The 18,446-nt window shown below is 41.0% G+C and overlaps 1 protein-coding gene across 1 annotated transcript in view; it reads left to right on the top strand.

Moving 5' to 3' along the window:
• Nucleotides 1–16,254, top strand: part of dlgap2a (discs, large (Drosophila) homolog-associated protein 2a) — an 83,553-nt gene extending 67,299 nt beyond the window's left edge. Inside the window, exons 9-13 of the mRNA XM_066650520.1 lie at nucleotides 2,216–2,301; nucleotides 5,588–6,069; nucleotides 6,466–6,557; nucleotides 11,003–11,176; nucleotides 12,193–16,254. Of these exons, the coding sequence (XP_066506617.1) occupies nucleotides 2,216–2,301; nucleotides 5,588–6,069; nucleotides 6,466–6,557; nucleotides 11,003–11,176; nucleotides 12,193–12,393 (1,035 nt within the window). The 3' untranslated portion in view covers nucleotides 12,394–16,254. The remainder of the gene's footprint in view (nucleotides 1–2,215; nucleotides 2,302–5,587; nucleotides 6,070–6,465; nucleotides 6,558–11,002; nucleotides 11,177–12,192) is intronic.
• Nucleotides 16,255–18,446: the final 2,192 nt, after the last annotated feature.

The following is an 18,446-nucleotide window of genomic DNA, read 5'->3' as shown; positions in this document are numbered from 1 at the left end:
GTGTGTGTGTGTGTGTGTGTGTGTGTGTGTGTGTGTGTGTGTGTGTGTGTGTGTGAGAGAGAGAGAGAGAGAGAGAGAGAGAGAGAGAGAGAGAGAGTGGTGTGTTCTCTCTCTCTCTCAGTCCCTGTTCACACATTTTCCTCATTGAGGCAAATACAAAAACAGTTGCATTATCATACCAGTCCAGTAGGGGGCCATAGTACCTCTTAATGAGAGACATCAAAACCCCACCAAGCATGAGAGATCTCAAATTATTCCATACCCCCTATGTAGTGCACTACACGAGTCATGAAATTCCTGAATCTAGATCTTAATAGTGCATATTTCTAATGCAATATCATTAGCACTGTGTGAATATAATTATGTGGGGATCTGCATGTATACATTGTAGTTTTATGACGTATGTTTCTTTAGTAAAGGGAGTGAGGAGCTGTTTGAATTTCAGTCAGACAAACGTGCTGTGTGATGTCTTCCTTTCTGGAAAGTTCCGTTTTGTTGTGAACATGACACCACTGACATCAGAGTTTTCACGAAGTCTTCATCTTAAAGAGTAGTTTTCAGTGACTAAAATGCCTTTCTCGAGTGGACGGGGACAAAAACCTTCATTTTTACAAATATCAGGACCCATAGAGCCCCAATCCTTCTCCGTCTCTTTCTCCCTCTCTTTTTCTCTTTCAGACTCTCTCTCTCTTTCTTTCATTCTCGCTTTTTCTCTCCCTCTCTCTGTCTCTTTGTGTTTTCATAGTAAATCACAGTGCGCATTGCTGAGCTCTGTTGCATTGAAGGCCTCTATAAATCACTGTGCTGTTATTTTCAGAGATCTGTGTGGCTTTGTATAACTGTGTTTGTGTGTGTGTGTGTGTGTGTGTGTGTGTGTGTGTGTGTATGTGTGTGTCTTTTGAGCAAATGATTTCCTCCACTCAAGCTCAGTGACTGGTGGTCTTTCTTCTGCGTGAGTGAAGAAGGTGGTCCCTGACCCCAGATCAGTTTAAACTAAAGCTGGTGTTTTTTGCTCACTGGTTTTTAGGTGTTTCCAAAAAAGTGACCAGTGAGTGGATGCATGCGTTTCATGAAGAATTCACTCCACTGTACTTTTCGCTTTAATAATGTTTAAAACAAGGGTCAAGGAGGTCAAGCTCAGATAAACAAACATAGCTCCGTACTGACCTCCACTGTTAGCACTTCCAGACCCAAAATGATACGCACAGTTACAGTTTCTGAAAGCGCTGATATGGGAGTTCAGTGCATGTTTTTGTCCAATCAGTATCACTCATGGGGGCTTTATATTTCAAAAGCATACAGCTTCACAGTTGACCACACAGTGGAATGGAACCGGGTTGGAAGCGACTTGTTTAATTAATTTTTGTACAGCACAGTTAGGAGTGGCACAGTGGTGCAGCAGGTAGTGTCACAGTCACACAGCTACAGGGACCTAGAGGTTGTGCGTTCGAGTCCCTCTCCGGGTGACTGTCTGTGAGGAGTTTGATATGTTCTGTTTGTGTGGGTTTCCTCCGGGTGCTCTATTTTCCTCCCGCGGTTCAAAAACACACGTTGGTAGGTGGATTGGCGACTCAAAAAGTGTCCGTAGGTGTGAGTGAATGTGTGTGTTGTCCTGTGAAGGACTAGTGCCCCCTCCAGTGTGTGTTACTGCTTTGCACCCAGTGATTTTGTGTAGGCTCTGGACCCACCATGACCCTGAACTGGATAAGAGGCTACAGACAATGATGACAGCACAGTTTGGCCTGAGAAAGGTTCATAGAGCTGGTGGAAATGAACCTGCTTTCATGCCTTTATTTGCACTGGTCAGGTTGAAAACATCATTTCATTTTTCATTGTGATAGGGCTGTATGAAGTGGTCAGGGGCATAAATTGCACCTACATGTTCCAATTTTCCTTGTAATATTTACACTGAGCAGCACACAAGGGGACAACCATTGGCTCAGAAGCTGCTGAATGCTTGTGTTCTATAGGCGTTTGTTCAAACTATCATGTAAATGATAGGGCCTTTGCGTTTTCTGGTTTATAAGAGTATTTTTACTCTTATATTGTGATTTTTTTTTCTTTTCAAGCATGGTCTTAGACGAGTGGCCTGCAGTGGCTCTCTGATCTGGGGTCAGTAGTAACAAAGCTAGGGTCCACTCCCTCTGGACAGACATCACCGCTGAGTTCAGACCTGCAGAACTGTAATGGCTTCTGTGTTTCTCTTCACCTCCAGGTGGAAGCGGCTACAGATTCTGAGTCGGAGAGCAAAGGGTCGCGGGAATATCATTCTGTCGGGATTCAGGTGGAAGATGACAAACGGTAAGAGCGCGGTTCCATCACCGTGACTTTAGTGTCCCGGGTGAAAAGGGAGATTTATATAAATCCCTCCAAGATATGGAACTGCTGATATTAGCATTGCAGCACTCTGGGTCTTGTTGAGTGTGTCTGGGGGTTGTATTTAGCACTCTGTGAGGACCCGATGACTTGCAGGATAAAGATAAATGTGGCATGAAGTCCCTACACTGTAACAACCTGTTCTGTAAAGTAACAGTGAATGACTGGAAGCTAGAGTTTCCAATGAGTTCTTGCTGAATTTGAACAGTTATCTGTGTATTATAATATACACTACCCATCAAAATGTGGACACGCCCACTTTGGGGGGGTGTCATTTTTGTTTTGGTCCATTTTCCACATATTGCGAATGTACAGTACAAGTCAAAAGTTTGGACACATCTTCTCATTCACTGTTTTTTTCTTTTTTATTAATTTCTACATTGTAAATGAATATGGATGGCATTAAAACTTTGAAGGAACACATATGGAATTATGTAGTAAACAAAAAGTTATTAAACAAACCAGAATATGTTTTATGCTTTAGATACTTCAAAGTAGCCACCCTTTGCTTTGATGAAAGCTTTGCACACTCTCGCCGTTCTTTCAATCAGCTTCATGAGGTCGTCACTTGGAATGGATTTCAGTGAACAGCTGTGGCCTCGTCAAGAGTTAATTTGTAGAACAGCTCACTTTCTTAATGTGTTTGAGACCACAACGTGGCTTGTGCAGAGGTAGGACTGGTACACAGTTCTATACAGTGAACAGCCCTATTCCAACAATGACTAATGACAAGATGTGTCCAAACTTTTGACTGGTACTGTGCATTTCTGAGAGATTAGCCATTTTATAAAATCAGTGTAAATGATACTCAGGAGTTAGCGTCACAATGCACAATACAGATAATACAATATAATTCTGATATTATAACAATAAATATGTAATAACTCAAGAAAAACAGTTTGAGGATAAAGCTGCGGTGTATTACCAAACTGCGTCTTATTTCACTTGGGAGTTTAAGGCAGGCAGATCTGCTTCTCTTTGAAAAGTGCAGGTATTAAATTTCAATAAGTGCTGGAGTACTGAGGTCCACTGAGGTTGAAAGCAAGTGTTATAATATAAATTATATAAACTTTAGAAATGCCTGTAACTTGTTATTACACATTGAAATCAAACCCCATTGCAGCATTAAAAAATACACATTTTCTGGTACAGGGCATAACTTTAATTTATTTTTACTGTAGGAATGAGTCTGTTAGTCCACAGTGACTTTAGAGAAAAGTCAGATATTTAGAGAAATATCAGATATATATATATATATATATATTTTTAAACAAGTGGCTCTAAAACACGGTTGTACCAAACTGATCAAACCACTAACACATTAAAAAATACAACCTCCATGGACTTGTTGCATTTCCTCTGATACATGAACAACTCACACTCCGAGTGTTATCGTTGGGGGAAGTTGCTCTTGGAGGATGTTTTGATACCATTCTTTATTAATGGCATTGAGCCCACCCCCTTCAGATGAGAAGCAGCCGCGCCGCACATGAACGGTCTTAGGATTCTTTACTGTTCGTGTGACACAGGACTCATGGCAGCGCTCCCCTTTTGTTCTCCGGACCGTCATTTTTCCAGATGACCCAAACAGTCTGAAGGGGGCTTCATCAGAGAAATTAATTTACCCCTGTCCTCTGCAGTCCACTCCCTGTACTTCCTGCAGAATGTCAGCCTGCCCTTGATGTTGTTCATGTAGAGAAGTGACCAGATGCGCTCACACCTGCCGGCTGCCGTTCCTCAGCAAGCTCTGCACTGGATTTCGACCTGATCCTGTAGCTGAATCCTCTTTAGGAGACAGCCCTGGCACTTACCGGACTTTCTTGGGTGTCCTCCCATCCACTCCCGCTAGACTTTGTCCCACAGTTTTTCGCCAACAGTCAGCAGCATTTGCCCCTCTCCCGCCCCGAAATGGAGGCACACACCCACTCATGCACAAACATTCATTTATTCATTACTTTCTTACTGATTATTTAGGTATGTTTGTATAACTGTGTTGATTTCATACGCCATTTCATCTCCAGGACTTAGATTATGTTCTTTTATTTTACACTGTGTTATAATGAAAATTGACAAATATTCTGGAGGTGCTTTTCCACTGCATGGAACCTACACAGCTTGACTTGATTCGACTTGGCTCTGCTCTTTTGCTTTCCCACTGGCCAAATCTGGTCCCTGGAACCAGGTCATTTTTTAGACACTGCTCGCTTAAACCCTGTAGAGTGCTCATTGGCCAGAGAGACCTGTCAATCACCACAAAATGCAGAGCTCCAGCACAAACGTGGAACGAGTAAACAGCGCCTAACTTTACCCTTATTGTTGTTGTAGGTTTCAAAGCCTGCCGTTCTCATTAGAGATGGGTTTTGTGATGTTTTTGGCTCCATTTCATGGTGGAGTTGTGCTAGTGGGAAAGCGACCAGCTATAAGCGAGTCGAGCCGAGTCGAGTCAAGCCGATGCAGTGGAAAGGCACTATTAGGGAACACGGCTGGACTTTAAAACCACTGTTGTACATTTAAAGCTACATTTACACTGTGTGTACCTTCAGTAACCAATAATGTACCACTACCGTACCTTTTTCTCAGTGTTCTAATCAGCAAGACTAACATGTCCTAACCAATGAGAAGTTCACTCAAATGATGTTAGCAGGTCGTTTTGTGGCAGGAGTGAAATGCAGTTCTAATGGGGGTTTAGTGAATAAGTTAATTTTCATGGCAAGGAATGGCTGCAATTAATTGCAATTAATTTGAACACTTTTCATAACAGTCTTGCCGCCTTAAAAACTTAGGCAGTAGACTTTGTGAAAAACAAAATTGGTGTCAGTTTCAAAACTTTTAGCCACTTACTGGGAGAGGTACATTTCACAGGGTTTCTTTTGTAGTGTTTGGTAACACTTTACAATAAGTGTACTTTAATTTATGCTGCTTAAGACAGTTATAAACCTTAATAAATGGTTAGTTAATGTCACAATGTATCATTAAGTAATGATAATAAACAAGAACTGGCTCTAGTATTTTTTTTAGCATTTTATAAAATCCTAAAATAATGCTAGTTCTTGGTTCTATAATTAATTTATGAGTAATTGTGACATTAATCATTTAGTAATGCTTATTAATGTCTTATTACTTAATGCGTCATTATAAGTACCACTAATAAATGCTCTCTCTCTCTCTCTCTCTCTCTCTCTCTCTCTCTCTCTCTCTCCCTCTCTCTCAGCATGGGCCGGTTTAAACGTTCTAACAGCGTGACAGCGGCGGTCCAGGCCGATCTGGAAATGGAGGGTTTCCCAGTGATGGAGGATAAGGGTCTTCAGTTCGGTGGATGTGGAGGGGGCTTCCATCGCCACAGCGAGCCCAGCACACCAACACAATATGGGGCGGTCCGAACCGTCCGGACACAGGGTCTCTTCAGCTACCGCGAGGATTACCGGCCGTCGGCCGAGCCGCCCAGTCCACAGCGTAGCCCCCAGCGCAGCCCAGAACCCTGGCTGGAACCTCCAGGGGGCACCAGAGAGCCCCAGGCCACTGTGGCTGTCACAGTCACGCCTCCCCAGGCCTCAGACTCCGGCAGGGTCTCGCCGTCGACCCGGCGGGATGGCAGCTGGTTCATGCAGCTTCTGCACACGGAGACCAAGAGGATGGAGGGATGGTGTAAAGAGATGGAGGGAGAGGCCGAGGAGAACGACCTGTCAGAGGAGAGTGAGTAGACACATGGAGGGTCTGTTTTACTCGACTGTGTTGACTGCACTGGCCTGTGTTGAGAAGTTCCAAGGGTTCATCTTATTACAGAGTTCAGCACACGTGGAGGAGAACACTAACTGTCAGTTTAGTGACAAGATGCAAGATGCAACCACCACCACAACAGTGACTGATTTTTCCAAACTTGTGAAATATCACATCTTGCATTCATTCTTAGGTTTCTCCTCCAAGCATGTTGAACTATCTGATGATGCTGCATTAGAATTAACAACAACAAAACATTTTCCTAAATATTACTTGTTTAGTTTAGGGCATCAGGTTATATTTTGTGTGTATGTATGTGTGTGTGTGTGTGTGTGTGTGTGTGTGTGTTTGTGTGTGTGTGTGTGGGTTCAGTTCTAGGTAAAATACGGAGTGCGGTGGGCAGTGCTCAACTTCTCATGTCCCAGAAATTCCAGCAGTTTTACTGGCTGTGTCAGCAAAACCTGGTAAGTCCCATGTCTCCCTGTTTTTCTGAACAATGTTTCTGTACATGTATTTGGTGTGTTTGTGTGTGTGTGTGTGTGTGTGTTTGTTTGAATTTGTATATCCACTTTGCAGATTTCTCTTAACGCACTTTTTGCTGGAGCGACTGCTCCTCATTTTTAAAAATAAAGGTGCTACAAAAGGTTCTTGGAGCGATGCCATAGAGGAACCACTTTTGGTTTCATGAAGAACCATTTTTCTAATACATATACACGGGTACAGGACCTTTAGATCAAGTGATGGATTTTTATTTTTTATGGATTTCACATTCAAAACTCTTAAAGCATGGTTCAATAATTGTAGCACCTTCATTTTTAAGAGTGTATAGAGTGCTGTATTATGGCCAATATACAGTTAAATTACAGTTTTATTACTGCTCAATTTCTGCTGCATTACATATGTATAAAGGCTATATTGCTAGTGTATTACAGCTGTGTTGATTATGTACTGCTGGCTTTATTTAAGCTGTATTCTGGTTGTCTTATATTTATTAAACTGTAATAGAGTACTGCTACTGTATTATATTTGTATTACTGTTAAATTATGGCTGTATTTCAGTTCTTTTATTGCTGTCTTATATCTGAGCAAGCCTTGAAATATGGCTGTATTACTGCTGCATTGCTGATATATAACTGGCAGTATTACAGAGATTTTACTGTAACTCTTGTAAAGGCTGCGTTACTGATGTATTACAGATGTGCTACACTTTAACTTTATTTGTATTACTACAGTATATTTTTTTTATTCCAGCTGTATTTCTAGTATATTACAGCAGTATTATGGTCCTCCTCCTGCTGAATTATAACTGTATTTCCACAGTTTTGCTGCTGTTATGGTAGTGTTGCAGTTGTGTTCGCTTGGAATTAGAGCAGTGTTAATTATATCAATTATTGCTCTAATACTGCACTGCTATTGCTGTATTACTGCTCTACTACTGCTGTATTACTGCTCTACTACTGCTGTATTACTGCCCTATTATAGCTGCATTATGATTAAATCATAGTGCTTCAGCCCTCCACCCCATTGCTTTCCTAAGTCCTTTAGCTGTCACTGCTGACAGACAACAACACATTAGCCAATCAGCACTCAATTGGGAAAGAAAAATAACCCAATAAGAGATCAATACTCATGTGAAGAGAGGAGATGTCTGACAGTGTGTCCAGAAATGAAAGTGTGTGTGTGGGTGTGTGTGTGTGTGTGTGTGTGTGTGTGTTGAACATTGATGCTTGCTGTAATACACTTTAAAGCATGTTGAAGTAGGTCAGGTGTCTTATGAATGATAAACGACTGTAAAATTCTACCAATTATGGAAGACAAGCCTCATTTATATACTCTCTGACCACATACTGTAGCACTTTTGAGGGTGATGTTGACTAAGACGACTGAGATATGTGTCAATAGGCCTGTATATGTGTAAACTGTTTATATCAGGTGTTAGACTGGGTTGGGAACGATGCCCTGCTGTAAAGTATTGTATGATTTATATCTGGTCACTGACTTGTGTTGTAGTTCAAGTTACAAAAGCACATTATGTAAACATTGTCATTAGTCTCTAAAACAACTAGTCATGTTAAACAGACACCTTGTGGCCTGGGGGTTTAGAAGATTCTGTACTAAAACTATTCAGGAACATGGCAGTCCACCCTATATGATTTGCATAATAAATGATCACTTTTAAAAATATGTTTTGCTAGTTCAAGATCTCAAAACTCATTACATATTTTTACTAACAACAGTATGTCCAAAATTCCAAAACATCTGTATGCTTTGTTTTGGAATTATTTGATGAGGTTTGCAAACGAGCTTGTGTGTCTTGCCACTGAACAAGCTTACAGTTAGATTTACTGTTAAGGTGAGGATCAAGGTTGGGTTTTAAAAATTGCACAAAAAAAAAGAAGCAATTTTTGTAAACCCTGCAGAGCGCTGATTGGCCAGAGAGACCTGTCAATCACCACGAAATGCAGAGCTCCAGCACAAACTTACTGCTTGTAAAATTTCTCAAGTCATAGCAATGATCACATTTGTTTTATCCAACTCACAACAGCAGCTCGTAACGTTATGCTGTGGTGTTTTAAAGAGGTTCCAACGCTCTTTAGGTCGGTAGCTAATAAAAAAACTCCAGCAGACATTCATCAAAGAAAATTATCTGTGAATCCTGGGGCATGGAGCTGTGTTCAGTCCAAAACAAAACAAACAAACAAATAAAAAAGCAACACACGAAAACAAATCGAGTAAACAGCACCTAACGTTTTCAAAGCCTGGGATTCTCATTAGAGAACAGCTTTTGTGACATCACCGGCACTGTGAAAAGAGAGTCTAGCCAAGCGAGCCAAGTCGTGTCGAGCTGATCCCGTGCGGTGGAAAAGCACCACGTGGCATCACGTTTTTAAGAGTGTTCATTGAACAAGCTCAAAACCTACTATTTTCTTTTTACTTTTTGAAGCTTACACTTAAATTTAGAGTTAAAGTTTAGGTTGAAGTTGGTTTTTCATGCTGGGTTGCCAGAAACTCACCTGAACATCCACAAGTAGCACAAATTTAACAAATGCCAGTTATATGAAGCACACTCAGAACAGACGTTTAGTGCCTGATGTTTTGGTGATTAAAAATGACCTCTTGCTCCTTTAAACCATCAGGTCTAGGCTTTGAGAGAATGCTGTCTTTATATTGACACCAGATGTTTTTACACTTCCCTTGAGCTCCTTAACATCCCCCTGAGCAAAAAAAAAAATTATTCTGGCAATAACACAGAGGACATCTTCTCAGCACAGATTCCAGGTTTGAAAATGTTATGTTGGCAACTAAGAGGCTTACCTACTCACATAATTATGTTTACCACCACTGCCATCTCCCTCTCTTTTCCTTATTTCCCCTCCTTTTTTTCCCTGGATATATTCACAAAGCTCCCCCTTTTTTTTACACACATTCTGACAGAAGGGGAGGGGCTTTTCTCCTCCTCAGAATCTCGAGGATTAAGGCACATGCTGACATCATCAAAGCTCGGAGCTGAAGACGTGAGCTCTCTGAGGGATACAGTGGCAGCGTCGTCAAGAATCGTTTTTGGACACCTGCTCCTCCAGAGTAACTGGCAGTAATAGTAACGGGGGATGAAGCTGTACACTAGATGTCAGAGCAGTGCTGTGAGAATGTGATGGCACCCAGCCTTAAGAACTTTAGTGAGGACAAGTCCTCAGGTTAGATCATGCTCAATCCAGTTTATCCAAGGTTCAACTGCACCGCGCCCCTTAGAAGGGGGCTCTATACCCCTCTGGCCAACACTTGGCATTGAGCAGGGTGTCACACGTCCACTGAGGAGGCACCTTAAAGCAGCCGAATTCAGGTTTAAGCTGTGCTAACAAATGTTTGGACACACTGTGTATACACATTTCAGCCATTCTGCAGTAGCCAGCTCTGACCAGGGTGTATTCCTATCTAGAGTCGTATGGGCACCACACAAGCAAAGCAAAGTAGCCTTGTGTTTGAGATTCTGCTGGACTGTAGCGTCTTGGCCGGTGCTGCCCGGTGCAAATGACCTTGGCTTTTTCCTGAGTTTTGCTAGAGAAGCTGATTTACATTCAGAAGAAAGAGCGCTACAGATACAGTACGTTGCAGACCTTCAATAACTCCAGCTGTGAATGAGGACATCTAGTGTTCAGAGAGTGTGTTACAGTACGCTGAACATACAACACATACTCACTGCACAGTCCAGCTGTGTATTTATGGTCCATTTTGCCAGAGTCACGTTGCATCCAAGTGAACGTTGTAGTGCTGTAATTAATAAATCAGTTGTTTCTTCTTCAGGACCCAAGAGGACCACCACTGAGCGAGTATGGTGTGGCTGGTTGGTCATTCTCAGCACTTTAGTGACACTGAAACTGTAGTGTTTGTGTGCTGGTTTTTAAACATTTGTGAGGACCATTTTTTTTACTTTTACTTAAATTCTTGTAGATTAATATGAAAACTAAAAGAGTGAAATTATTTACTTTTGATTACTGAGGTTTTCGTTAGGGTTAGTTGTAGATGTAGTGCTATTTAGCTAATTATTTTGTTAGAATTTCCCCACAAGTAGAACCAATGTGTGTGTGTGTAATGTCTCCTTACATGACAAGGCAAAACACACTGACATGACATATGTCCAGCACTTCTTGTTGCTCAGACACTACTGGTCCCTCTGGCCAGAGACAGCAGTGATTTGTCCAGTGAACTTGTGTTACCTCTGGCAAAGAGGTGAAAAAACTGGCCACTGATGACCTAAAGAGAGTGGCCTAGAGGACGCTGCCCTTTAGAAAGTGTGAATGAGAATATTTTGCATACAAGGACTACCTTTGTTTAAAGCCAGACAGATACGAAACAGAAATATACCTAGATCTGTCAAATCTCACAGCCTGACCCCTGCTGTGTCCTGCAGGACCCCAGTGCAATGCCCCGGCCCACCTCTCAGGACCTGGCTGGATTCTGGGACCTGCTGCAGCTCTCCATCGACGACGTCACCTCCAAGTTCGACGAACTGCAGAAGATCAAGAGCAATGACTGGAGGCTCATAGAGAGCCCAGTGAAGAAGGTGAGCGCCCCTCACTCTCAGGTGGGTACACTCTGAAAATGCGCTAAACACTGGTCCTAGCATTGGGGAAACATGCGACCCAATCACGGGTCATGACATTGTTCTCTGTAACCAGGCGTCTAAAAGAATACAACTCTCCACTCAGTATAGTGTAAGCCAATGTAGGTGTTTGGTAACTGACATCACAGACATGGTTAATCACTGGCAAAATAGCTGTGCGTTTAACAAATGTGATAACCATTGTGTTGTCTTAGTTTGAAGAAGTTTCAGTGTACTATAACATGTTAATTCATAACAAGCATATTATTATATTAGCTAACAAAACAGTTCCACCTTAAATCATGAAGAAAATGCATTCTGGTGCATGATGCTAGTGCAAAATTTAAAGGCAACATAAGACATCTGGGGAACTACTGTTCTCACAGCAAAACAAACTCCCCCATCATATCTGTGTTCATTCAGAAGCTCTGCATCTTTTAAGGTGGAATGGTTTGTTTGAGTAAGAAGCAGAGTGTAGCTTGTACATTGTACATGTTGAACATGCCTGTGCGTTTCAATTCACTGTTTGAATTATAAACATACTTTCCATACGTTTCGGAGTGTTTACTTGCATGCAGTTAGCAGTCTCTGGAATTTAGAGTCAGTTCCACTTTAAGTAGATAGCAAAAGTAAATTAGTATTACCCACCTATGAAGCAGAATTAGAGCAGAATCCTCATCTCTTTTCATGCTTTTCAACGTTCAGATTTCTCTCCACTGTCCAAACACTTCCAGATGCCATTTCTCGTGGCTCAGCCAGCGATGCACAGAGAAAACGTCTGAGTCATTTTGGACCAGGACCTTAGTTTGTTTCTTTTTCCCCAATTACCAAGATAGGATCCTAGTGTTCTCCTCTCGAATAAGTTTGAAAAGATGGCAGTTATTATGTGGAATGTCGTATGTTGTTGTTTTTTTTTTCACCAATCATTACTCACCTGTGATACACCAGATCATCTAATATTTACCTGATAATATTTGTGTGTGTGTGTTTATTCTCAGCTCCCGCCCCCCGTACCAAAGAAGACACTGCGCAAGGGTGTGACACGGGAGAAGTCTCTGGACCTTCCTGACCGTCAGAGGCAGGAGGCACGGCGGCGGCTGATGGCCGCAAAGAGAGCCGCTTCCTTCCGGCAGAACTCGGCCACAGAGCGAGCAGACAGCATCGAGATCTATATCCCTGAGGCCCAGACGAGACTTTGAGAGAGAGACAAAGACAATAAGACACCCCCGGAGCAAGAACGGCCTTCATCTCCACGCAACATCTTCATCCTCATCAACATCATCATCATGATCATCAACACAAAAGCTCTGCCTACTGCACATTCATCAGCTGTGCTATTGTCATCGTCAGACAGATCCAACAGTGCGTACCCTGATCTTCAGCCAATCAACACCAGGGGTCTTTGTCTGACCTCAGACAAACACTGACCACTAGCTCAGAGCATCTGGATGATAAACTAAGGCCATAATAATGATATTTGCAACAGGTATTAACCACCGTATCTGAGGTTCACCCACTGTGAGCTGAACGCTTGGAAGCAACGGGAATTTAACCATAAAATAAATCAGATCATTTTAGCTGTTGTAAAGTGCGTGGAATGCTGGTACATCAGGTGGGGTCCCTGCCATAAATGTCCAGGGTCTCAGGGCCCTGGGTTCCATTATAGCCAGAGGTCATAGTCTGTGAGGGGTTTGGTGTATTCTCCGGGTGTTCCATTTTCCCCCCATAACCAGAGAACACTTGTCTGTAGGTGGAATGTGCAGAGGTGTAGGCGTATGTGTGAGTGAATGTGTGAGTGTGTGATTCCCTGAGTTTCTGTTCTGGCATTGGTTGAACAATTAATGAATGAATAATGAATGTCTAAGAGTCAAAGCTGTAGTCGAGACCTTTGATTGCTACTTAAGTCTCACTCATACTACCTTAAGAAAAAATATTCCACGAACCCCCAGAGGACAAAAATAGTCCAGAAGGCAGGGGCTTTTATAAAAGCCTCGTCTTGTCCCTGGCCATGCCCTTGTTGTTCAACCTTGGAGGCGGGGCTTGGGGTGACATGGTTTGAGGTGGGGCTGTGGCCAAGTACACCCCTCATTCTCTCTGGCTCCCTGATTACCTTTGGTCATAGTGTGAAAACCCTGGTGTAGGATGTGCTGATGAGTAGATAGGAGGGCTTTAGGGAGCACTTCTTTGTCTTTCTGGAGCTCATGCCACATTAGCCTGCATTAAGCTTGTTTCAAATGACATATGCCCTTCTAAAGCCCGCTTGGGTCTGTGAAGGAAGGACTGTATGAGATTGTATGTTAAGGATACAGCCGTTAAGTCCTTCCATTTCCAAGAGATGAACTGTGCACTTCTTGGTCACATTTAATGGAACCTAGGAACCAAGACAGCCTTCAGAGACATCCTTGGCTTTGAGACGTGAATATTTTCATGTGATTACTTTTCCTATATAATACACTAGAGCAGAGGTCTTCTGGAATTTTTATCCAGGCTCCAGGTTGGGATTTTACAATGGGCAGTAAGTATGACACTGTTGCAGCTATACGCTGTGTCCTAAATAGCTCCCTATTCATTGTTCCCTATATTACTCACTATACAGGGCACTGTTATAGGGAACTGAATTCAGGAGGGTAGTGAACATTTTCGTACAATGCCTCTCATGCAAGTTTTTTAATTAAACAACACAGTGTAGGCATAGATTTTGCAGTGTATTGTGGGATTGTTTGAGTGCACATGTTTTTAGACACTACTACAAAGCCCAAAGTAATGCACTACAAAGTGAATAGGGCACTATTTTGGACACAGCGATATTGAAACACGAGCCGGTCATTTTAACATCCTGGCCTGGAACCTGGATCCATAATCTGGATTTGAAGACCTCTTCACTACAATAAGGGAACAATGGAATTTATTGGAAAAAAATTGAATATTCCACAAATGTTTTTCTGGTTCATGCTGAGAACGATTATCATGTTCAGCTGGGGTCAAATTGGCTTTACTGTAGCATAAGATCTGCTTGCTTCCATGCTTTCAGCTCACATTGTGTATGTCAACATCCGTAAACCTCACTGAACACAGTCCTGTGTTGAAGATTTAAGAGTGACCATTTTGTGATAATCAAGTCCAGGGTCTGGTTATTGGGCAGGTTTAACGTATGTTCACATAAGCTGATGAACCTAGTTTAACAGACTGGCACTAAACTAGCATTATTTAGTCCTTTACTGAGGTTTTCTATTCAAGAACAATTGGCTGATACTGTTCACGAGATTCGAGAGTTAGGGGTTTCTGAAAAGTGGCCGACGGCCTTGGTGGTTTCCTGTTATCAAAGTGCTATTACGAACACCGGGATCTGAAACCAGCACCAGGCGACAGGAGTTCTTCAACAGTTTTTGTTCAAAAGTAACAGCACCCTTTTTACAAATGTTTTGGAACTCCGCCCCTTTATCTCTCTCTCTCTCTCTCTCTCTCTCTCTCTCTCTCTCTCTCTCTCTCTATCTATCTATCTATCCTGTGAACAATAGAGAAAGTGCCAATGCTTCAAATACCTCAAAACATTTTGGGCTGTAGACTGTAGGTCTTAAAATGGGAAGTGTAATGAGTATAAATGGGACAAATATCAATGGGAAATCCCAGATCTCAGATCTCTCAGGTAGACACTAGCTCTACTCTGACCATTAAGAGTTGGAAAACAAACAAGTCCAACGATATCACACTTAACCAAGTATAACCAAGCATTGTGCTGGATTTTCTTTTCTTTTCTACACCTTCATACTCTCATCCCATTGAACTGGATTCTATTTCATTTCCCAAGGAGAGATTTTTGGGACATCTTTAAAGATCCACAATATATAGGTTACAGAAAAAAATGCAATTTTTGCACTTTCTTCTTCTAAATATTCTCCTGTATGTATTTCCAAGGGAAATGTATTTATAGACGTTCACACACACACACACACACACACACACACACACACACACACACACACTCACAAAAAAGGTATCGTTGCAGTTGAATTGCAAGGTTGTGTGGGTAGTGATTTGAGTTTCAGTTTTCCTGCACTTTTTTTTTCTTTCACATGACCACTCGATACCCTGATTTTTCTTCAGTCAAGAGGGTGCTTGAACAACCCAGCAATTCTGATTAAGACCTGTATTATTTAGGCCTTTATTTTTAGCAAATGTTGCTGAAAGACTGGGAAAAAGCCTCGGTTAAAATAGGTGAAAAACAACTTAAATGAAGCAATTTGTCTAATAGTAACCATGATAACAAAGAATCTTGACTGAAACAAAATAGTCACTGGTCACAAAGCTTGAAGGAGTTTGGTCCACTTTCCAATTCTTGGTCTATTAAGAAACAACTTTATATAATGTTATTTGTGTTGGAGAATTGACCATATCCTACAGTGATGGAGAAGCAAGCGTTCAGAGAGTGCTGGTTTTGATTCTTAAGACACTAAAAGAACATATATCTTCAAAGGCCTTTAAATTACTAACCCAGTAGTGTCTAATCTCCCACTGGAGCAGACTGGAATTATCCACAAAGAGTAAGGCTGTCTTTTGCATCTTGTGTCTCTCTGTGGTAACAAATGAAGTAACAAACTAAACAAGCCTGTAATAAAGAGCAGATCCAAAGAGATTATAATTTGTTCATGACCTTTCAGAGGGCAGCTGCATTACCCACACTTTTCCTCCTTAGATTGATAGTGATGAGACATGGGGTCATTCAGACTATGGAGGAGTGGAGGCAAGGGGGTATTTCTTGTGGACGATGAGGGTGTTACTGGACAGGCAGGCACCTTGTGTGGCTTTGTCTTGGGCAAATCCTTTGTGTTGCATTAGACAGAGCAGCTACCCTTACAAAAAAAGAAGTATATTCACATGTGCTACTAGTATAATTAAAAAAAAACCTAAAGTATAACCCTGAGTATTGTTTCAGTTTCTTTTTCTTGTACATATAAGTGATACACTAAACACAATAATACTTAAGTGTACTTGGCCTGCACTTACTAAGTATGCAGAAAAGTCTAAATTGTATTTAGACTAGTCTTTTGATCGAGACACACTTAGGCAAAGTATGATCAAGTATTCTTGCCTTATTCATAAAGTTTAAATATATTTAGTTTGTAGTTTGGGGTAAAATAGTTGAGAATAAATAGTCAAAAATTGGTGAATATTTGACTGATTTTATTGCCAAAGTTCTTTAAGCAAATCTGGTTTGAGTAACATGGTTTAGGGCTATAATGTAAATAAACTACTAAATGCAAGCAATGAGGACACTATTCTTCATCATAATTTGTAGTTATTGTATGTTCACTAAGTGAGCCCCCAACCACTGGTGGGGCTGTTTCACTGCGTACAATCAAAGTGTCTGTAATTTACCCAAAGAAGACCTATGAAGACAGCACAGTAAAACACTGCTTTTCTAACTTTCTGGTCTCTGCAGTTAAATCTGCAGGTGAAGTTTAGAGTCAGGGTTAGGTTTACGTTTACAGTTATGGTTAGGCAAAGTTTTAAAGCTGCATTTTCAGCTGGGGTTGCCAGATATTAACTATACACAATTTAGGAATATGGAAAATGGTCTTTTAGTAAAATATGTACATTTTCACCATGATACCAAATGGTGTTTGAGGTTATTGTAACAGGCGTAATCCATGTTATAATCCATTGCAGTTATAAGTGGGGAAAGAAGTATATAACTAGTAAATTATTGCTTAATACCAGTTTACTTTCAATAAAGTTGCAGTAAACAGTAAAGTTTATATGTAAACTAGTTGTGTGCTCAAAGTTTACCACTCTTACACCTATATTATATTTAAAGTATACATTTATAAACAAAATGTGGGCCAATTAATTCCAATTAAGAAATATTGGAACAGTACACTTACAAGTATACTAATAGTACAGTACTATAAGTAAATTTACAACATAAAGTATACTTGAGAAATATATTTAACTTTAGTTTACTTAATAAAATAAATTTTAAGTATACTTTTTTGTAAGGGTAGTGGTCAGAAAGAGTGGTCAGTGGTGGTCAGAAAGAGTGGTCTACCTGATCCGGGTAGAAAACCAACCTAATTCTGGTGCTGCTAACTGCATTAGGGACCCAAAGACAGAAGCTTGGCCTCTCGGTTGTCTTGCACTTCTCGGTCTGTTTTATATTTATTATTCTTTGGCTTTTACAAACTGGTTCCTCCTTTGTGTCCATTTGAGATATGACCTCATAAAAACAGTGGCCAACTTACAGGTGAAAGCCAACTGCTCTGCACATCACACTGAGCTCTGCTTGGCCGTAATGGGTCACACCATTGACAGGTCTAAGGCCATGTTGCCTGTTGTCTCCAGAGTGATTGTGGCTCTTTTGGTCTGAAGGTCACCTAGGGTTACTGTCAGTAATCACTGACCTCTGGCTTATTTTTCAACACGTCAGATTCTGATAAATTTCTATTAGCTAGAAGGTTTGTGTTCAAGTAGCCAGTATCACTATGAGAGTTTATTCCATTTATTTTGAACATTACTTTTTTTTTCTTTTTTGTTTTCACATCATCCACTGCCCTCAAAGCCTGGATCATCAGAGTGGTTCATGTGATTGATTGATGAGAGCTAATGCACTGTGGAAACTAAAAGAAAGGAAGTCTTAGTGGCTTGCTATGTTGACATGCTTTTAAACAGTTCAAACAACAGCTGGTAAATCAGCAAAGATGCTCTTTGGTTTTTAAGCTACAACCTACTTAAGCAAAATAATAACAATAATAATAATAATAATAATAATAATAATAATAATTAACAACCAGGTCAAACCTCTTTCATTTAAATATCTGTAGTAGTAGAAGTGCACAGAAATACTTGCCAAAATGCATTTGCGAATGCAATGTCCTCAGCCATGGCAAATGTTTCTTAGCAAACTAACAGAACTGGGTTAGGATTAGGGTTAGTGTTCTCCTCCAAGTGTGTTGAGCTCTCCAGTGGTGGCAGTGGGATTAAAATAGGGGAAAGCTTCACAAGAAAAATAAAATTATCAAAGCATAATACTAGGTAAAAATCAAAAGTTCCTGAGGTCATTCACGGGACATTTTGACATCCACATTTTCTCTCACTCAGAACATTTCAGGCAAAAACAAAAAGCTTACGCATGGAAAATCGATGCCTTACCTGCCTGGTATATAAAACACTCACACCATACCGTTAATATAAAGGTTTTCCCAAATTTCCCTGTCCATACCCATGAGTGAGCTTTTGTACTTTCGACCCAATTCAG

This window comes from Hoplias malabaricus, chromosome 1 (genome assembly GCF_029633855.1).
Source record: "Hoplias malabaricus isolate fHopMal1 chromosome 1, fHopMal1.hap1, whole genome shotgun sequence".
Lineage (NCBI taxonomy): Eukaryota > Metazoa > Chordata > Actinopteri > Characiformes > Erythrinidae > Hoplias > Hoplias malabaricus.
The sequence above is the reverse complement of the archived record's forward strand: the minus strand, read 5'-3'. Positions and strand labels throughout refer to the sequence as shown.